The 21,877-nt window shown below is 38.7% G+C and overlaps 3 protein-coding genes across 7 annotated transcripts; 2 read left to right on the top strand and 1 right to left on the bottom strand.

The window, feature by feature from the left end:
• The first annotated feature begins 1,145 nt into the window (after window positions 1-1,145).
• LOC138620553 (interleukin-18 receptor accessory protein-like) lies at window positions 1,146-10,054 on the top strand. 4 transcript variants are annotated; one of them, XM_069697867.1, is made up of 12 exons: window positions 1,146-1,255; window positions 1,410-1,608; window positions 2,225-2,381; window positions 2,463-2,628; window positions 3,938-4,006; window positions 4,539-4,668; window positions 5,193-5,347; window positions 6,571-6,708; window positions 7,054-7,170; window positions 7,257-7,400; window positions 7,481-7,596; window positions 8,572-10,054. In XM_069697867.1, exons 1-12 carry the CDS (start codon window positions 1,174-1,176, stop codon window positions 8,815-8,817), a joined length of 1,719 nt encoding a protein of 572 aa, XP_069553968.1. In that variant the 5' UTR covers window positions 1,146-1,173; the 3' UTR covers window positions 8,818-10,054. The 4 variants fall into 4 exon arrangements, with proteins under 4 accessions (XP_069553968.1, XP_069553970.1, XP_069553971.1 ...); XM_069697869.1 differs by having other exon boundaries at window positions 7,513-7,596; window positions 8,572-8,690; XM_069697868.1 differs by having other exon boundaries at window positions 1,206-1,255; window positions 1,392-1,608.
• On the bottom strand, window positions 9,202-12,318 carry LOC138620559 (PEST proteolytic signal-containing nuclear protein-like). The gene is made up of 5 exons (XM_069697880.1): window positions 12,237-12,318; window positions 11,429-11,655; window positions 10,989-11,063; window positions 10,849-10,904; window positions 9,202-10,676 (listed from the first exon to the last, which is right to left on the bottom strand). The coding sequence occupies exons 1-5, from the start codon at window positions 12,280-12,282 to the stop codon at window positions 10,565-10,567; spliced, it is 516 nt and encodes a 171-aa protein (XP_069553981.1). The 5' UTR covers window positions 12,283-12,318; the 3' UTR covers window positions 9,202-10,564.
• Window positions 12,319-12,939: 621 nt separating this feature from the next.
• On the top strand, window positions 12,940-18,872 carry stk16 (serine/threonine kinase 16). Of its 2 annotated transcripts, none has more exons than XM_069697825.1 (8): window positions 12,940-13,011; window positions 13,406-13,518; window positions 14,108-14,327; window positions 14,412-14,545; window positions 15,216-15,303; window positions 16,986-17,114; window positions 17,241-17,362; window positions 18,165-18,872. In XM_069697825.1, exons 2-8 carry the CDS (start codon window positions 13,433-13,435, stop codon window positions 18,301-18,303), a joined length of 918 nt encoding a protein of 305 aa, XP_069553926.1. In that variant the 5' UTR covers window positions 12,940-13,011; window positions 13,406-13,432; the 3' UTR covers window positions 18,304-18,872. The 2 variants fall into 2 exon arrangements, with proteins under 2 accessions (XP_069553926.1, XP_069553925.1); XM_069697824.1 differs by having other exon boundaries at window positions 12,960-13,058.
• The last annotated feature ends 3,005 nt before the right edge of the window (window positions 18,873-21,877 follow it).

Here is a 21,877-nt window from a genome sequence, read left to right as displayed (position 1 = left end):
ACCTGACTGCACCACATGCCTGTCATCAAACTGACCCCAAAAACATACCACTTTTTGAGGCCTAATATCTCATTAATGACATGATTATTTTTTTAATGAATCTACGGAAAACAAATATGGAGGAGTGAAATTAGCAAATAACTATGATTTGTGCAAATCATTTATTGATGTTGTATTTCATGACAGAAGTTGAATGGAAGTCTTTGAAGCCAGAGCATTTTTCCGACCCAGAAGCTACCTCCACGTTAATGTACAGTCTACAGTGACACAACTGTTCCCATCCACGCATGTAAACACCAGACCGTACATCACATACCATGTAAATGGTTAACCCAAGCTCTTCAATCTGAATATTTCAATCATGTAACTATCGGTCTTTGATTTTAGAGAGGGGTGGATAAAGGCAGGTTTTAAATTTCTGGACAGTAACAATGGATTTCCCTGACTGAAGTAACTTGCTGACAAATTTGATCAGTTGTAGCCAGCTACCTGCCCAGTTACGTTCAAACTCCAGTTACAGTATGTGGCAAATAGTCACAATAATGCAAAGTAGTGAATAGAAAAAAGCCTTTTCAAGCCCACATAATCTTTTGTAGACATCAGGAAACAAAAGAAACAGAGAAGAGGTAGGACAGAAAAAAATGCTGGTGGGACCCAGGGAAGTGGTGTATCCACCAGTACATGCATATTTACCACAATTCAAGCATATACAGCATGCTTTCAGTCTCTAAATTTACCCATAGGAATCTGTTTGTGTGTTGCTAGAAAAACACCTCACAGTCTTTAAAATCTATCAAATCTGTTTGTTCTTTAAATTAATACATATCTTCTGTGGCCCCTGTCAGTGGAGTGTACTTTTTTTATTTGGTAGATTCTGTGCTTGAAATCACAACTATACAGGCTAATGTTTCCTTTAACAACACAACATTACTAAGAAATACGCAGGAAGTGGCTAACAAGTACAAGGAACACAAATATTAAAGCACCTTACAGAGAAACAACCAAACAGGAAACTGTACGGTACCACCAACAACATCTCTGTCAAAATACCAGGAACTCCAGATCTCGTTACACTTCAGTAAATAAAGGGGAAAAGAAACTGAAATGTAAGAGGGCTGGTTCATCACCACGACTGACACCAGCGACCAATCTTCACAGATTCAAAGAGGCAGCATGGACTCTGCATACGTTCTGTGTCTTTGTATTTTTCCCATTTTCTTGGACGGATGTTGTGAGAGAAGTCAGCAACGAACAGGTATATAATTTCAGCACAAATGTTTGAACATAACAGCTGGAAAACAGGGCTTTGTACAGGGTTTAATTTTTCAAATGAAGAACTACTTATTAATGGTGTAGTAGGCTATTTTGACCACAGAAATAAAATATAGCAGAAATGTGACTGTGTTTAGCTCCTCAGCCGGATGCTGCATATCTGCACTACAGAGCTGTGGAGGGAGAAATCTTTATGATGCCATGCGTTAATAAATCTTTGAACGAGCAAATGTGTTCCAAGGCTGGAGAAGGAAATAAAGGCGCACAATGCTTTGACTGTGGGGAAGCGTTTCAAGCTGAAGCCAAACATTCTGGAAAGTACACAAGCCTCACGGGGTAAATAATGCTCCATTTAACGCTTTTGATTGATATTCATAAAATCAGGTTTAACTTAGATGTTTGCATAACAACATGGTGCGATGATGATTTTTTTGGGGGGGAACACAATGTGATTTATTAAGGGGTTTTAAATGACAGTTTCACTTCCTTAAACAACACTCCCATGCCCATAGACTATGCTTAATAGAACAGTTTCTGGTTTCTGTATTTGTTTATCTTGTACATGCTGGGCACAAAGAGATCCCAGCTTCCCCCCATCTTCCAAATTTACACTTTTTGTACAAAATCTTTTTATGTTACCAGGAAACAGTCTGTGGAAACACAGGTATGTATCAAAAGACTGATTTTGGTTAATATGCCCACTTAATCTGCTGAAGCATCACACAAATTTTGTCTGGATTTTGTCTCCATCTATGGAGAGGAGGAATAACTACAGCAGTACATATGGGCATGTGAGTGATGTTTTGAGTTTAGAGACTTTAAGTTAACTTTTCAGATGAGATATTATTGATGGTCACAATGTTAAAAACTTAAGTTTATATTCTTTTGTGCGGTGTGTAAATGTCTGTTACTGAATGACTATCTGTTAAGTGTTCAGGTCTCTGCTGTCCAGTGGCCAGCTGGCATTCCATCTACAGGTGGTGGAGAGAGTCAATCTGGGATGTTTTCATGGTGAGGAGAGCAAAGTAAACCTGCGTGTGAATATCTTTGGGAAAATTTCCTGCCCGGGCCTCACCTGCAGCAACAACACAGATGTTATTTGGTACAAGGTAAAGTACATAGAAGAACAGAACTTCACAATATAAGCATCTAACATCATCTCAGAAACTCAAACATGTGTTTTCTTACAGCATGAATCTATGTTGGAGAAGCGAATATCCGTCTGTAAAAAGGGAGGGTGGTTACATTTCTGCCAAGTCCGAGAGTTGGATTTTGGTGTGTATTTCTGTGATAGCAAAATAATTGAGCAAGGAGTCACGTGGATCTTCAGGACAGCTGTTAACGTCAGAGTGATTCGTAAGTGCTGTCTTTTTATATGTGATAGAAAAAACATACAAATAACACACAAAAATAAATGGTTTTCTGTCTTTTCTCCACCAAGTCAGAACAAACACAAATAACAGAAATTAATTTCTGAAAATGTCTACTCCGGGAAAAAACCTGAACACGACAAATAACTTCTTGATGTTTGCTTTGTTATCGGGGAAACAACATATTTGAAGTTTTAGATCACAGCAGTGTGATTCAGTAGTCCTTCAGTTATCTTAACATATCTAACTTCAAAAATTGGCTTCTTATCAGTCTGAAACATGAATTCTTGCAGATTGGAGCGATGAATGCACATGAAACCACCCAAAGAGCTAACCACTTCCTGTGGAGGAAATCTGGTGTTTTTGGGGTTCAAAGCAAGATGGAAAGTTCTCAGCTTATAAAAGTATGGTGCACACTCCAAATTCCAGGCTAAAACCTGTAGTGAGTGTAAAACAAATCTCTGAGGGACATGATGTAGTGTTCGTTTTTAGTACCTAAAGGAAGTTTTTGAAGCTCTCGCAGACCTGATAACAAAATTATTTGTTAAACTGATCTAACCATCAGTTTAATTAGAGGAAAGTGGAACATAGATCCCTCATTGTGTTTACATAAATCCTGCATTCATAGCTTAGAAGTATGAAAACAGGTTTGCCTTGAATACCGAGGAAATAATGTAAATGATGTTTAAAATGTTGAAGTGGAACAATGACATATTTATCTGAGAAAGTCTACAGATCTAACAAATATTACAAATATATGCCTGTCAAATACACAATTCTGTGTAAGTATGGCTGTTTTGACAGAGATAAATAGGACATCTGTTTGATATGTAAACATTTCAGATATCTTAAAAACATTGACCAAAATATTTGTATGTGCTTACTGTAGTATTGATAATTTAATTTTTTAAGTTGATTGACTTGAACAACCTGGTCTCACACCAAAGCGTGTAATACACCTGTCTGTCCACTAGAAGATAGAAGATACAGTAATTAAGTCATTAAGTAACGTTACATACATCAAATAAGTAAATACATTGCACAAAATCAACCTTGACTTTTGCCCTCTAACGGTCGCAAACAACAGTTTCCTTGATATCCTTTGCTTGATCCATCCAACCACCCCGACCCCGTGGACTTGTCTTATTTCATCCCATCTCATAAAATGTTTTTTTCTTACATGCGGATGTGACCATATGTCAGAGCAGAGCACAGATCTGATTTGTTTGTACATTTTTCAGACACACTCTAAATTAGAGAATGAATATGTGACCTTGTTTCTCATTCCCACACAGCGTATCACACAGTGCCTAGGCCTCCCAGGATTACGTATCCCAATGACAATATGACAGAAGTGGAGCTTGGTAAGTTTATTAAAATGTACTATGACATAACCATACAGCTAGCAGAATTATCATGTAAATACAAAAAAAAGGGTGTTTGTGAATTTCAAGTTGCCACACAAAAGTCAACACTTAGTTACAGATTACAATCAGCTTGATAGGTCTCCAGCTCATGTTGGCTCTACCAGATGAGGGCCAAAGAGTTCTGATTCTTTGTTGACAATCACCTGTTGAAAAGCTGTGTAATCAATGGTCAGTATTTGGTTATAATTGTTTTGTCTCAGAACTGATTTGGCTCTTTGACTTTCAAGCATTTCTAACATGTTCCAATGATGACTTGTTGTACTTGACTTTCAATGCACAACATGTCACTACTGTTTATTCTTACATATCTGAAATAGTTCTGAACAATCACACAATAGTCTGAACTTTGAATGACTTGTTTGAGCATCTTCCAAAACTGACACAAAGAACAACATACAGAATATATTATCACTCTCGTTTATCACTTCTAAAGGAGCCGCTAATAATGTTTTTCCTTTGCTCATTCTAGGTCGCCCTCACAATCTGACATGTGAGGTTTATTTTCCCTTCGAAATACAGCGTTCATCAAAGGTGCAGTGGTACATGAGTTATGGCGACAGCATGGAGAAGATGACTCCACAACAAATGGTGGAGTCTCAGTAAGTCACCGCTGTGTCTTAGTCAGTTTTGCTTTTTCCATCTATTAACTTCCCCATGTAGTAGCAGCATGTTCATATGGCAGGGCATCAAAAAGCCTGCTGTTGTTTTGTCACTGCCCACTGGTGTTGAAAATAAAGTTATCTTAGGATGAGGCATCAAAAATCCTGTGGTTAAGTTTAGGAACAGGTTATGTTTGGGTTAAATGTGATAGAGGGCAATTTAGTTAGGTTTAGGCAACAAAACTACTTGGTAAGGTTGCGGAGAAGATCATAGTTTGGGTTAAAATTAAGTATGTCACCAATCACTGTATATACGGTCACGGTGGCAATGCCAAAGTGCACCTTGTGTATATCTCTCTGATGCCGACGGCTTTGACAAACTGACAGTATTTGACGCTCTGGGAATGAGACCGAGCTGACCGTGCCAGTGTGCGCTCGTGGATGTAAACACCATGATGTGGTTTCACTTGTTTGATCGGTTGCTGTAGAATTGGAAGCGGTTAAAAATGTGTTCTGTGTTCCAGACCGGAGAAAATGCCGCATGGAGAGTATGGGGTCAGACAGAAAGCCATCATAACAGAGGTGACGCCGCAGCACTTGGACCACACATACACCTGCATCACCAGTAATACTGTTGGAAGCAACAGCGTCACAATCAAGCTCATAAGGAAACTTAAAGGTACCACCTCTTCTGTTGTCACCCTCATGTTTTCATGTTTTATTCATACTATATTGTCCGATACTATTGTTACATTGCTCTTAAAATATTTCTGTATGAAATGTAAAAAAAGAAATGGTACAGCGAAATAACTATGATAAAATCTATTAAAAATCTAAAGGAGAGTCTCTGCACAGTGTCAGATAGCTGAACAGGCAGATACTGTATGTTATATATTGCACCAAATGAGCACAAGAGGAAGGTGAGCTGTCACCTACAGCCTCTGCACCCAGTGGGCCACTGGAGATAAGCTGCTTCAACCCAGTGACTGAAGCAGCTGGATGTGCAACCATGCAACAAAGCCCAGAGCTGTTTGCTGTTAACCTGCAGGAGGTCAGAGCCCCTATTTATAATCCTGTGGCTGAAAAGAGGCCAGCATTTGACCTATTTTCATGTTATTACTCAAAATAAAAAAGCTGCATCTAATCAGATAAAAGCAATGATGTTATCAATCCAGTGAATTTACTGGTGACACAATCTGCAAGAGAACCTTTTTCTATAGTGATTTTCAAAGCACACATGTTCGTGTACTTACAGTATGTTCACCGACTTATACTCGGTACTTAAATCTGCACTAATCAATAGTTTTATATTTACAACTGATTAAATGTTTAAGGGAAAACTCTTCTAAGTGAACCCAAAGATTTATTGCTCGACTCTGCAGCTATCCTCACTCAACATTTGTATTTCTTTAAGCTACATTTTTTTTGGTTTTATGGCCCCCCATTATTTAGTTTGCTTCATTCTCCCTGCTCTCATTTGTGTTTATGTTCAGCTAAGAAACTCAAAGTGTCCAAACAGAGCTAAAAGGAGGGCGACTATTGAACTTTATGTCTGTGAAGACTCTCAGTCATCTGGGTCCTGGTCTATCGTTGTGTTATCTGGAAGCAACTAGACTTGGTTTATGTTCTTGAGGGTGTTTCACATTTCATCCAAAAGGCTTCTTTAGAACATCCTTAAGAACCTCACGCAAGTCCAGTTGCCCTCAAATAACACTTTACCACTTTAAATGCACGGTAATGTTGCTCTGTGTCTGTTTGATGTGCACATCATCTGACAAATTTGCCTTTTCAACTTGTCAGTTTTGTGTTTACAGCTTCTACCTTTACTTGCACCCTATAGTCAATCATCCCTGCAGTAAAGATACATTAAAATCTAAAAGTATATTGTGGACCTGCTTGCAGAAAGATGGCCTCCACTGGTTGGGTATACCATTGCATCTTTCCTTCTGGTAGCTGGGATGGGAATCATCTTGCATGTGAAATGGCTGGAACTACAGCTTATCTACAGATCCCACTTCCAGTATGGAAAACATGATGGAGGTCAGAATGCAGGTACACACACATAGAAATTTAAAGGTAAATTTAGCCTGCATGCATCTCTGCCATCTGCTGCTCCTCTTCAAACAATATGGCCTCATCTCAAGATGGTCTACCACTGCACAAATTAGTTTTTAATTCATTTAACCCTACACAGCGTTACATTAAGTAAGTTACAACGGTTATTAAAATACCTTGAAATAGTCTGTCTGCAGTCTAAACTCTGTTGTATGAACTTGAAGAATGTAGGTAGCACACTGGCATTAAGAAAGAAAAGTACAAAGTAGAGTTTGAATCTCTAATGTTTTGGTGTCTAAACTGTTTTTTACAAACTTCCTCACCTCCCAGAGGAGAAGGAGTTTGATGTGTTTCTGTCATACGTGTGGAGCCCTCCAACAACAGCAGCAAAGGTGACGGATTGTTTGACATTTTCCTCCAGATCAGGAACTTTTAATGATGAGGAAGGTACACCTACATGTTTCATCATACCTGTATTACATCTTCATGTAAAGGTACTGCGAACGAAAATTCACCCATTCTTTTAATGGCAGCATGTTTATGTAGCTTGGACCTGCTGACCAGCAGGGAAGGTAAAGCCACCCAGAGACCACTGGAAGTGCTGCTTCCCCAGGTGTTAGAGGACCAGTGGGGTTATCGGCTGTGTCTGCTGGAGAGGGACGTGCTTCCTGGAGGAGGTCAGAGCAACAAGTGTGTGTGTGTGTGTGTGGGGGGGGGGGGATTGTCCACAAAGATTCATGTTGGTTTTTCTTTGCAGCATATACAAATGATGTGGTCCTTGCAATACAGAGAAGCCGAATGCTAATCTGTGTCCTGTCAGCCGACTACCTCGCCAACAGCAACACTGTGTTTGTACTGGAATCAGGAGTCCAGGTAAGGCATGCATTTCTCAGAAGGTACATGAGGAATGGATGTTTTTTTTTTTCCTTTTGCATGCAGTGCAGCAACAGCAGCTGTACTGGATGTGGAAAACAACTCAAATTTCTGTGTAGTCCATAAAAGTGAAAAGCTTATTATTATCCGCTGCTGATCAAAGTCAATTTAAGTTTTTAAAGACTCTGTTAATATCATTGCAACTTTATATGTATCACAGTCAAACTGGTCAATGTATGAAAGTGTGATAGAAAACCAGGAGTGTCGATATGAGCTATGATGTCACATTTTTGCAGTACTTCCCAGCAGTATAGAGTATATTTCACACATTCAGTGTTTGGATAAAAACACTCCTGACAGTTTGCAATCAGCATACAGAAACATACCAGTGATATTAATTCTTTTGGCAGGAAGTTATTGTTTTTATTCAATTTAGGATAGTATAATCCATCAGCAATGATACAGCTGCAAAATTCTGTTGTTAAATTTATCTTTGAGGGCAAATCATTTTAAAATGGATACTATTTTAACCCATATTTATCCTTTGTATTCAATGGAGCTTTGCGGTAGTTCAGGCAGCTGTCACGGGTCTCGTCCCCTTCCGGTCATCCCAATTAGTGCGCTTTAAATCCGTGCACCGTTCATTCATTCCGCCTGCTCCGCGCTCTACACATGGCTCTCCAATAACTATGGAACCGCCTTAAATCTCCTCCACCTCCCCAGCCTCCTCGCTCACTCACAAATGTTTCTGATTATTGTGTCCATTCATTCAAAGTTGTGAATTTCAGGCTCTGCTGGGGGAGGTTGTGATCTCAGAATTGCTGTCATGCTTGCTCAGACCTTTCTAGAGCATCACTTGTGCAGTCACCACCAAACAAAAATGTATGCACGTCTTTAATAGATGGTTAAACTCAACACGGTCTCCTGACTGACATTTTTGTGTTAATGATTTGCTACCTTTACCACATTTTTTAGGCCTTGCTGCAAAAGTCTGAACTCAAACTCCTGTTAATATGGACCAATGGAGCCTCAGCATCTATCTCTCAGCCGGACCCCCCGCTGCCCACACTCGTCCGAAGGGCCTTGAGGGTGCTACCCAGTCTGGACTGGAGCTCAGACAAACCTGCCAGACCCAACAGCAACTTCTGGAGATCTTTAAAGAAGGCCATGCCCACTGCTAGAGAGTGTGGCTGGTCTCAGTCATTCAGCGCCAGAGATTAGATTGTTCCTAGTAACATTTTTCTAGCGGTATGTTGTTTTTACTTGTCATTCACTGAAACTGTTTGCAGGACCTGAATGCACAAATGTGTGAAGGAAATTTCCATGATGGTAGTGATGCAAAACCAAAACCACAACGCATAATTTTCACACGTCGGGGGAAGGCGGGGGGGGAGCAAGTCACCTGCTGTGCTATGAGTTCAGTACATTTCCATGTCAGTTAAACAGTGCAAAAACATCCGTTTCTGCAGTTAAAAAAAAAAGTGACTATAAAAAAGGTTTTGAACTAGTACACTGAAACATGATGGAGGCAATTAACAAACTTAGCATTTATGTCTACCTGTTTTTTCAGTGGAGGTGTAGTTCATCATGGATTCTGATACGGTGGATAGGTCAGCATTTAATTTTTTTTTTACATGAAACATTAAAATTTTTGACTGTTTCTTTTTATTTTTTAAACAATTACTTTTTGGATTTTTAGCCTTTATTGATTGGGAGCAGTAGAGAGACAGGGAATACAGGGAAGGAGAGTAGAAGAATGACATGCAGCAAAGTCGAACTTAACACTTAACAGCGGTTGCGGCCATGTAGTACGCATCCTCTGCCGTCAAGTCACCCCTTGACAGGATTTTAAATATGTATTTTGTGATTAAGAAAAAAAAAAAAACTGATGGTAGCTGTGGATTCATAGTAGATAGTAGCTGTAATTCATTTGGGGATGTCTGTACAGGAGTTGGGTAACCCACAGAGGAATTTGAAAATATTTGCAATCAAGGAAGATTTCCAACTACAGTTTCAGGCACAGGAAAGGTCACTGAGGTATGATATCTGAAATAAAATAATGAACGCTATATCTCTGATGTTAAAGTGGCAAAGAAAAGTTTGTAAAACTCCCTCATCATTGCTAACCTATATTCAACAGAATATATTTAATATGTCATGGCTGTATGATTCTTTTCACGCAGCTGTCAAATAAAAATACATAATCAGTTGAGAACCAAAAAATGAACACAACCTTATTTCTACTTTATGTTTGTTATATTCAGGGAAGCAGAAAGAAACCGTGTAGAGTAAGAGACACCAGAAATGCTGGCACAAAGCTAAAACAAACCAAATACACAACATAAAAATCAAAGAGAAGACAGCCTCTGAGGTGGCACAGCTGGTGAAAGCAAAGGGTTGTACATCAAGGCGGAGAAACTAAAGGAAACAAAACAATTCATATGCACGTCTGGCCTGCTTGCAACACACTCACGTTAACATAACACTCAAACTCGCACTCCAATTTGTGGATTTAAAAATAAAACACTGTCACACTTCTATGTACATTTTTACACAAATATTAGACAAGCGACACACTTCCTCAGGACCACACCAAACCAGCTTCACACAAGGATGTCACAAAAGGGGGCATGAGGGCTGTAAGATGTTGGCTGTTTCTCATTCACCAGCAGAACGCTGCTGTAGTTCAAACAACATTCGGACTAATTTGTTTGTCTGATCTCTCTCCTAATTGACAGCGTGACAGTCTGGGAACTCTCCTCTCAGTTGGGATCAGCCAGTAGTGGTTAGAAACGTAAACGCAGGTTCAGTCACGATCTTAGAAGGCTTAAAGTATTCTCCAATTAATGTCCACATAACTCAGACAAAGCCAAGGCTACAGTGAGGAATCATTTGAGCCTTCATTAAAAATCGGACATGATTAACCTGTATAAAATTATCCATTAGTGACAAAATCTGTGGAAGTCATTTACAATTTGTCTGCTTGGGCCTTCAGCTTCCTCTCCCAAAGTTTTTGATGATCAGAGAAACCCTGCTTGCCCTTGTTGAAGGAATTCGGTCCTGCAGATGTTGGTGTCTCCCTGAAAAAAATGACAGATTACTTCAAACTAAATTAGAGACATGTTAGACAAGTACATCAGCCAAACAAATCAACATAAAGTGTACACGATAATTTTTTTTTTTAAATACTTTTTCCACAGAAGCAGAAGCAGAAACAATTATAAAGCACATCAAACATATTTCACATTATACCTCCCAATGTTCTTCATTCTCATCTTTGCCTCTGGAGGCATCTCCTCAGGTTCACTCTACATGACAAGAGGAAGTCAAAGTCAGCCTCCGCACATCTGTCGATGCATCTGTACGACCATAACACTGCTGGGTTCACTTACATCATCCTCTTCGTTGAAAACAGACGCCAGCCCTGCCTTTTTTGGAGGAAGTGAAGGTGGAGTCTCTTTAGGTTTCTAGAACAGGACACAAGATTTAGCAAAAAAAAAAACCCACAAAAAAAACCACCACAACCTGATAAATAAACCTAATAAAGTGTATAAAAAAAAATAGATTCACACCTCTCTACCGTGAGAGCTCAACGACAGCGACTTTCAAACAGTACATGTTCATATCTCTAAAGGACCTTTGCCTGCATCCTTTTTTTTGGGGGGGGGGGGGGGAACTGTCAGACCAATGATCATTTTCACTATCAAGCATTAGAGCAACTGTACAACAGCCTGATGAAACCTACGCCACCATTTATATCAAATTAAAAAAAAAAAAAAAAAAAAAAAACTGTCCTTTGCATGAGGTTAAATGTGCACCTCTCCACACTCACTGTTGCTCCGAGTTTGATAGATATGGGGTTTGTTTTCTTCGCCATCGGGCTGCTCATGCTAAAGCCTATCTTGGAGACTTTGCAAGGCGCTGGTGGGTCTGCCGAGGACTCGTCGTCGTCCTCCTCGGTGAGATGCTGGGACGTGCGTTTGACTGCAGCCCCTTCTCCTCCCACAGTGCTACAAGAGACAGGCTTAGTTTTCACTCTGCCTCCCTCCTCCTGCGGCCCTGCTTGAGGCAAGACAACTCACCAAGGTGAACAACAGTTTGTTGGCAATAATTTAAAAAAAAATAAAATTAAAAATTAAAAAGCTATCATCTTTACCTGTGTAGTTAGCCATCAATAAAACAAATATTAACTTTTGCTGTGTTTTTAAATCCACTTTGTGCATGCAACAACAACAACAACAACAACAAAAAATGACCTATATCATTAGGCTTAGCAAGTTGCTAAGCTAACGCCAGGTTAGCGGGTTTAACAAGCGATCACAGACGGTGTTAAAGACCCGCGTTAAAGCAAAGCTTTTCCTTTACAGCCCGCGTAACGTCAGCAGTAACTTCATCCCACTGACACGCAGCTTTTAAGTTCATTAAACGTCAACTGCTGCTTCGCGTTTTTTTTTTTTTTGCTTAGCTTAGCGCTACGCGGGCAGCATGAAGCAGCTCAATGAAGTCCGTGTCCTCTACGTTCAGGCCGGGTTTGTTTGTTTTTGTTGTTTTTTACAGAATAGGCAGTAAATCAAGTTAATGCTAAACACTGATTATTTGTTCGACTTTATTTTTACACGTCAAAACAGCACAAATATCACCTCCGTCGTCGATGCGACCCCTCCTGGTGTGCTCGTAATCCGCCATGGTTTCTCTGCTTCAAACTCGCCGCCGGTCTTCTTCAGGCGCTGTGGCGCCAAACGAGCCGTTTATTTAGCGCAGAAGAAGACGAGGGAACAGCGCCACCCCGCGTATCAAAGTAGGAAGTACAGTATTTTAGCCTCTGAGATCTGGTGGAGTGAAAGTATAAAGTTGCAGTAGTCGGGGAAAATCTATTGTATAAAATACTCACAGCCACTATTAAAATTCACTTTTTAATTTTTATTTATTTATTGTTAATAATAATTATATATTATTATTTTTTTTTTAAATTAATTTATTATTAATTACTAAATTAAATGTATTAATATTGATTCATATATTAATATTAATTAATTAAGTTATTTTTTTTTTAATTAAAAAATGTATTTGTCTGTTATTTGTGCGTGGGTCCCTATCTTTAATATCCAGTGTATGGTCCCTAATCAACAAGACTAATGAACAGAATTGGAGAAATATTATGTTCTACTTGATTTCGTATTCGTTTGGATCCCCTTTAATTTCTGTAATTTTGGCTGTTTTCGATTTTATTCTCTCGTAGCAGTAATAATACAGAGAAGTATACAGTACGTGTATCGTCCACACTCCAGATCAGTGGATGGCGCTGTTGCACCCAGAGGCTGTTTGGCACACCGCCAATAAATAAAAAAAATCAAAGAAGAAGAAGAAGAAGGGGGAGCAAAATGACAGCAGGCTAACTTAGTAAATAGAAAGCTGGTAAGAGTGAAAACGTAACGCCGCCAATTTTAGCTTCGGTTACTTCGGTAAGGCTGCTCGTTATATCAAAATTACAAAACTCTCGGGCCGTAAAAAAATCGAGTCTAATCTCGGGATTGTGTGTGTTGTAGCCTGGATGTTGCTGCGTTAGATGTTGGTGTTGTTCTGTTAGCATTTATTCACGTTTGTTGTCCGAGTCTTTGTCAGCTGTTTCCTCAAATGCTTCATGTCTTTTTCTAACATCCTAATAATTTAATGGTTTTTTTTTGTTTTGTTTTGTTTTTTTGTATTTAGAAAATTAAATGTCCATATTTTTGGCTGTTGCTCACAAATAACTTGTACTCTTTTTCTTTTCTTTAATTTTTTTTTTTTTTAAATTAAATATCTCTTCCAGGCCCTTTAAAGCAATGTGCCAGTCAAGATGGGGCAGACCCTGTGTATATGTTCCCGTAGCTCCATGACCATTGATAACAAAAAATACTACTTTGTCCAGAAACTAGACGAAGGGTAAGTTTACTGTGTTTTTAACTCCTCTGAACTCTTATCATTAAGGTCAACTGTGGTCATATTGTATTTTTGTTTCTCAACAAACCCTTTAAAAAAAAATACCCACAACTGAAGAAGAGTCTGATGTATTTTATTGCTTTGACCTACACTGTTTGTTCAGAAACTTTTAAAATCACATCACTGAGCTTCACTGCTGCACTGGGTCACATCTCTCATCTGTCTTTACAATGAATGCTATTTCTAATGAAATATTCATCTGTCTGATGCAGTGATTAGAGGTCATGCTTTAAAATAGTCTCTAAAAGCATGCAATTTATGCTTTGAGAAATATTTTGGAAAAATGTAAGACCCTGCTGTTAAAATGAGAAAAAACAACAACATCTAAACTGGTTTTGAAGATTGAATCAACAGGAACAATTTAGTTTGGGGCTGATAATGTCAGAAGGCTGGTGAGAGGTGAACAAATACATTCTTGATTTTGGTCTTTATGAGATTCACCGTAAAACAATATGACCACCCTTATAGGTTGAAGTCCAATTTGGATTCATGTGCTTCTTTTGAACAATATTTCTCTGTGACCTCTCTTCAGCGGCTTCAGTTATGTTGACCTGGTAGAGGGAGTAAAGGACAGGCGCTTCTACGCCCTGAAGAGAATCCTGTGTCATGACCGTGAAGGCCGCCAGGAGGCTCAGACGGAGGTGGAGATGCATCAGGTGTTTAATCACCCCAACATCTTGAGCCTGGTTGCTCACACCTTTGTTGATCATGGAGGGAAGACTGAAGCCTGGTTACTTCTGCCTTATATTAGAGTAAGTTGCTGCAGTATGGAGCATGATGAGAATATCCTCGCAGGAAATGATACAATTCTGAAAAAATCGTGTTTGTGTGAGCAGAAAGGCAGCCTGTGGTCTGTTCTGGAGAAGTTGAGAGACAAGAGAAGCTCGATGCCTGAAAAACAGATCTTGCAAATCTTGCGCGGTATCTGCTCTGGACTCAAGGCCATTCATGAAAAAGGCTATGCACACAGGTAACCCCCAAACCCCTTCACACACACACACACACACACACACACACACACACACACACACACACACACACACACACACACACACACACACACACACACACACACACACACACACACACACACACACACACACACACACACACACACACACAGACAGAGCAAACATTTGCATGCATAGTACCAGTAGATGCACTTTTCCAGAAGCCTCTGGAAAAATCTGTAACTGTGTCAGTCAATACTTAGTGTATACCTACCTACATATTATTAGCTAAGGATATGGTGTTACAGTTTATTTTGAGGTGTAATGTGATTGATCATTTATTTTGTGTGTGCGTGTGTGTGTTTCATATTAATTCCATTCATTATTCCATTCATCAAGATATCTAAGCTGTATTTATTTATTTTTGTCATTTTATTTGTTTTTGTGTGTATATAGTCTGCATGTGTGTGTGCATTTCTTTATTGCTCTTGTTTTTTTCTAAAATAATTATTTTTATCTATCTTATTTTATGTATACGTATTTGTAAATTTTGTCATATTGTGTGCACCTTTTTTGTGTTTCTATGCTGCGACGACCAAATTTCCCCACTGTGGGATTAATAAAGTCTAAAATCTAAAGCTTAACAAAATTGCCTACATCTGAACACATGCTGTGTGCTATGTTTGACAGAGACCTGAAGCCTACCAATGTGCTTCTGGATGAGGATGACAGGCCGGTTCTGATGGATTTGGGCTCAATGAACCGGGCCAGGATTGAGGTAAGTACAAAGGGTTGGTGAAGAGTTTGTCCGATTTGATGGATTACTTAGTTTAAAGGCATTTATAACTGTTGGTAAAACAATAAAGCCCCAATTAGTTTAACTGACGCCTGAAATCAGTCACATCTTCCGTGTCAATTATTTATGTGGCATCAACAGCAAGATGCTGTGTGGTTTGAGTTCCACCCGCACTTCTGTTATTTTGTCTGTTAATATTAAAAAGTCATTTTTAAGTTATTTAAGTGTTGCACAGTGGTTGTATGCAATTAAAGAAATAATTGCAGTTATATGGCAAAATCTATTTTAACGACAGAAAAATGAAGATAAAGAAATCTGAAAACAAATAATCTGAAATGATTACCAATACTACAACATAATATTTAGTGGCGACCCATCAAGTCGTTGTTCAGATCATCTTATGAGATTGAATAGTTTTCTACTAGATTTCCACCTCTACATGGCAGAGTAACATTTTTCTTGCCAGTGAACCTCATATTCAAAGTATCATGCTTTAAGTCCTTAACTCTACCCTCAGAGTAATCTCACTACCTATACTTTTAAGCTCTTCTTTGGGTCGTGATAAGGTCACGGCATTCATGCCGTGTCACAATAGTTTCAGAACAGAACATATTTTTATATTAGTCTTTATATCAAGGATAGAAAAAATTGCACCTGACCTGTTTTTACATGTATTTCACTATAAAATGTAGAGAAATATTTTAATTTATGCTGGCAATGTGATATCTGGCCATGTTAGAGCCATGATGGTGAGACACTCAGACTAAGCCTTTTGAGAAAGTATGTGCATAGTGCCAAACAAAAGTAAATTTCATTCTTTTATTTATTTATTTTTAATACGAAGTGGGCTGTAATGTTGGAGACGATGCAGAAATTTGCTGTGATTTACAAAAAGCAAATCACTCGACATCGCGTTGTTGCACAAAGAACAACTGGTATCACCAGAAAGGAAAAATACTGCTGTTCATTTTGTCGTGTGAAACGTTGTGAAGCGATCGGGACTTTGTGAATTATTCATCCAAGAAGCAGGAATTTGAAAATCGGTAAAGATATTTCTTTGCAGACGTTTGTCCTTTCTTCGTGACATGATTCTTTGGTGTACAAATATGTGAGTCTCGTTACAAAGCTCCAGCGCTGCTCTTTCTTGTGACTCGTTTTCCATATTCATGCAGTGACGAGTTCATCAGTAATTTGAACAAGAAAGCTGCATGATGCGGATTGTAACTATGATTAGATTTAAAGTAAATTTGTCTTCACGAACAATAGATTTAGACAATAGAGTCTCTGATGTTTCTTGAATTCTTTCAACCATGTTTATTTCACTTTTCGTCTGGATGCGTCAAACTTGTACAACTTTGGCCTTTTGTTATGCTCGATGGTGCTGCAAGTTTATTCCATCAAAGTTGTTTTGTTTCCAACACTGATCGTGCCACTTCAAATACCCATTTTCTATACTTGGCCTTTTCAGTCTTGTTAAATACATTATTTTGCATAACATTTCAAGAGTTATATGCAACAAACCAGCTGAGGATCACTTATAGACCAAAAGTGTGTCGTTTTTTTTTGTTTTCACCTGTCTATGTTGTTTATCTTCTAAACATTACAACCTCTAAATGATTACTACACTGTGACAACTTTAATAAAAAAAACGGAGTTTATTACAGGTTAAAGGATCCAGAGATGCCATGACCATACAGGACTGGGCAGCCCAGCGGTGTACCATTTCCTACAGGGCTCCTGAGCTCTTCAATGTGGAGAGCCACTGCATTATAGATGAGCGCACTGATATCTGGGTAAAATCTTGTAGCCTTCTTTGCTTGCTGTGCATGTTCTCTGAGACTTCAGGTGAAAATGACTGTGGATCATTCACTGACTCCTTCTTCTTATCTTTGGTTTGTGGTCTTCCCATAATCCTCCAGTCACTTGGCTGTGTGCTTTACTGCATGATGATGTTGGAGGGGCCATACGATCTGGTATTTCAGAAGGGGGACAGTGTTGCTCTGGCTGTCCAGAACCCAGTGGCCATCCCACAGTCCTGCAGGTCAGTGTTCAGACTTTATCTCACTGTGTAACCTGAAAGTCTCCCGTTGATGTATCAGTCACTGTTACTGCCCGTGATAGTGGTAGAAAAATAACAACACACATTTTTACCTGAGATTCTTTTTCCAAATTTCTTTTGCATTTACTTTCCATTGTAAGTGTGCATCTAAGTTAACAGCAGTCCAACTTCTTAAATGCAGCCCAAGCTCACTGAATGCAGTTTGTTTCTCTTTTTGATTGAACAGAAGTGCTATGTGAAAACACGAGTTGGATCCGTTTTCATGTATATAAAGACAAGTCTATTGATAAAGATTCTGTGGTTGGTGTTAGGGACGCATGCGTGCCCTTAAGTTTAAAAGTCAGTTGTTTAGGTTTATGTAATTAAATATGGGCTAAACTTATATTGAGTCAAGTTAAAGTTGATTATACAGTAGCTCAGTATTGCAAAACATGCTGATTCTACTTCGTTGTTGTTTTTATTGTATGTACAGTACATACAATAAAAACAACAATGAAGTAGAATCAGCAAAATACACTAAATGTATAAAAAAAAAAACTACATTCAAAGTATTATTACGTGGAACCGTTGACACAATTAAATACATTCAATAGACAGCAAAATATACAAGTTGTGATAATAGCATCGAGGTCTGACAACACATACAAGAACACATATACACGCATATACCTAACCTTGTGCACATTGGTTGACCACAGTTCAGTATTTTGTGCTGACTAAGGGAGGTTATAGGCTGATGTGAAAAGATGAGTTTTGATGTCGTGTCTGTTTGTCTTGTGCCCAGTTACTCTGAGGGCCTGCAGGTGTTGCTGAGCTCCATAATGGTGTCAAATCCGCAGGAGAGACCAAACATCAACTGGGTTCTTGACCAGGTACAGGACCTTCAGAGTCGCAGCCCCAACACCCAAACCAACATGGTCTGACTTTTGCACGCTGCACTTGATGTCGGGTCACGGAGACCTTTGCACGCGTAAATGAACATCTCTTATTTCCAACTTGAAATTACTTCTTTTATTTATTGAGTTCAGTGTAAAAGCCTAGGTATGGATTTTCACTCATCTTGGGGAGCTTGGCAACAGTAATCAGCTTTTATTTCGAACGATCCAGGCCAGCCTGCGTATCACCGAACACTCTTTGTCACAGATTTACCAAATGATCCGAAGAATCTGAAATGCCTTAAGTGTTATTTGACCCTGCTGTAGGATGCTTTTGCCAAGGATCAAATGTTGTGTCTAATATTAATGTGGCTTTACCATGAATGGACGGTTCTACATTTTGAAAAATATAGTGATTCCTGAATGTCTTGAGTTACATGAGAAGATGGCTACCACTGCTCTCATATGTCAGTTCAGTGTGAAACTGGAGCCTGCAGCCTGTTAGCTTAGTTTAGCGTTAGGACCGGAGAGAGGAGGGAAAACGGCTTGCTGGGTCTGTCCGAAGGTAACGGAATCATCCTAAAGTTGACTATTTATCATGTTGTTTCTTTATTTGTTAAACCAATAAGATATAACCTGTTAATTAGTGAACTGTAGAGATGCTGGGCCAGTGGATTTTTCCTTTGAACAGAGACAAGCTAGCTGCCCCCCTTTTTGCAGTCTATATGTTATTTAAGATAACCAGCCAAAGGCTGTAGTTTTAGCAAATAAGGTTATTTCTAGTGTATTCTTTAAGACAAGAAACTGTTTTCATCCTAAAATGTAGTTACATTTTTTTCTGATAAAAGGGATAACATTAAAGCTTTGCCAAACTTTCCAGTGCATGAAAGCTACCCGAGTTTAATACATATCAATTACATTCCCTACCAAGAAGGAATAACTTCCCGTTCCCTTTTATTTCTCATCTTGATTCCTCACTCTAGTGCGTGTAACATCGTGTAGGTTACACGTAAATGCTGTCATCATCAGTGTACACCTTTAGATTTTCTTCCACACCTTCATTCACAGTATCTTTGCCTGAAAAGTGAAGAGGCCGAGTGCTGCTCACCTGCAGTACTGCATTTGAACACACAAAGGTGCTCCATCATCACAGTCCCCTTCTCAACATATTCTCATGGTGATCGACTATGTTTGTTTGTGTGTGTGTGTGTATAAATTCACTTTTCGTACAACACAGAAATGACTATCTGCCTACACAAAAATAATAAATAAATCTTAAAGGAGAAGGGATCAGGCATTACCGGTACAGACCTAAACAATAACAAATCCATTTTAAGCGGTTTAAGGAATCACTTAAAAATTTGATTATATTAACTGTAAGTAAAAGTTTTTATCACATTTGTTTTGCTGGTTAACCTTTTTACTTTTAAACAATTATGCATTTTCCATTCCAGATATGTTTGTGTTTATTCTGGGTTTCCTGTCGTGTGAATGTCATCTCGCACTTTTGTTCTCTCGGGATACGACCACCTCTCGAAGGGTCTTTCTTATAGACCTGAATGGTACCTTTTAAACTGTTTATCAGACTATTGGGAATATTTTGGGCATATAGGTTAAGTCTAATGCATTTGTGAGTGTAATGCGGTGATATAGGACCATATTAAAACTAAAAATTGTCCTTAATTGCTAACTTGTTCGGTTAATTGTTGGAATGTATTGGGATTGACACACTGTTTAAATATATTATCTTTTAATGCAAAGTTTGGATATTTCAAATGACTGAACCTGTGTGTAGTATTTCGTGGCAAACTAATACTGGTTTGATGGTGCTGGTAAGAACATTTTTAGGTGTATTGGTAAAGGTCCTAGATAAGAGTGTGTTATTCAATTATGGAAAACTCTATTGACACTATCATTGCACAGTAATGGATTAATAAATATTAAACATGTAGCACTCTGTACACTTTTTAATACAATTGTGAAATAAAACGGTATCCTACATTTAAAAAGTAGTCTGTCAAGAAAAGTATGTGTCAGTACTCAAATATTATCTCCACTACTTAGTCAGTCTGGTGTTCACAATATGGCAAAATGGATCAAATCAAGCTATGAAATCCTCATTGACAAACATTTGCAGTAAAATGGTTTCATACTAAAGAACTCGGTGGCTTTAATGTGGCGCTGTCATATAATGCAACGTTTCCAGTGAGTCTGTTTAAACTGGTTCCTGACCTGCTATCAGTGATGCAGGAAGTAGTCAGACCCTTTACTTGGGTAACTGCTTTATAAATGCTCTTACGTGTAAAAGTCCTGCAACTAAAATGTCACCTGAATGAAAGCATGTAAATAATATTAGCTAAATGTTAAACTACTAATAGTTCAGAAAAACAAGTGTTACTACTTATAGTATAACTGGCTTGCTATTACAAATACATGAATATGTAAGCATTTCACTGTTGTAGTTGGTAAAGGTGGAAGTAATTTGAACTTGTATTCATTGATGAAAGTGTTGGTCTCTAACAGAGCATCATGTATAATAATATTTTGTATCCTTTAAAATGTGTATTAACCTTTATGACTTCTGCATTTGAAGTTACATCTTACCTACAGTGGTGCTGAACATCAGATCTGAAACTAAAACTTCAAGTCACATGAAACTGGCAAGATAATATGTACATATGTCGAAAGTACTCGCAGAAGGATCCCTTCCTCCTTCGGTCTGTCGATAATTTTCTCAAAAATCTAGTCGAGTTCAGTTATAAAGTATCATGAAATGTAAATGCTTGAGTTTTTTAAGTACAGTGCTGGAGTAAATCCAGTGCTGCTGGCTAGATGTTCCTCGGCCATTTGATTGAATGACATAGAGCACACCGCCCCTGGACCCTGGATCAGTGGAAATTAGTTGTTGCCTTCAAGTGATGAATAACATTTCACAGTCTGGCAGTGGATGAATCGGGTTTGCTGGTTGGCAGGAGAATGCTACCTCTCTGAATTCATAGAGCTAACTGTAAAGTTTGGTGGACGAGGAACAATGGGCTTACGCTAAATCTTTATTCTACAGTGTATGGTGATATTTTAGACTTCAGCATGCTTCCAACTTTGTGGTTAGGCTCTCTGCATAAAGAAAGGTTCATAAAGAAATTGTTTTCCAAATTTGATGTCAGGCCTTATCACTCATCTTTATCATATCACTTTATCATCATGTCCTATTGGCTGAAGGGAGCAAATCTCTGTAGCCAGACTCTGAAATCTGACATTCAGTCCTTTAGAAACCAAGAAAATTTGGGATTTGTACTATTAACAAATTAAATGTAAAATCTTGTACTTTTTTTTAATGAAGTTGTCTCAGTCTTGGATGGATTGTCCTCCATGGCAGACATGCACAACCTTCATCTGGCCGTACTGAGCTCTGACGGCCGTTCTTTACCTCTTTCTGTGTTTGTGTATTTGTGTGCACACATGCTTGGAAACGAATATGAAACTGCTCGTGTAGCTGGATTTACAACCCTTACATCCACTCAGATCAGAGAGATGCCACACTTCACTGCTCCTCCAATTACTTTTAAAGGTAATTCCTATCTTGCCGGGCACAAACACACAAATATGACCAGTCATAAAGTAT

This window comes from Brachyistius frenatus, unplaced genomic scaffold, assembly GCF_029030835.1.
Source record: "Brachyistius frenatus isolate BFR_SWC_R1_liver_20210118 unplaced genomic scaffold, ASM2903083v1 Contig_24, whole genome shotgun sequence".
Taxonomy (NCBI): Eukaryota; Metazoa; Chordata; class Actinopteri; family Embiotocidae; genus Brachyistius; species Brachyistius frenatus.
Note: the sequence above shows the minus strand (reverse complement) of the source record. Positions and strands in the feature narration are given on the sequence as shown.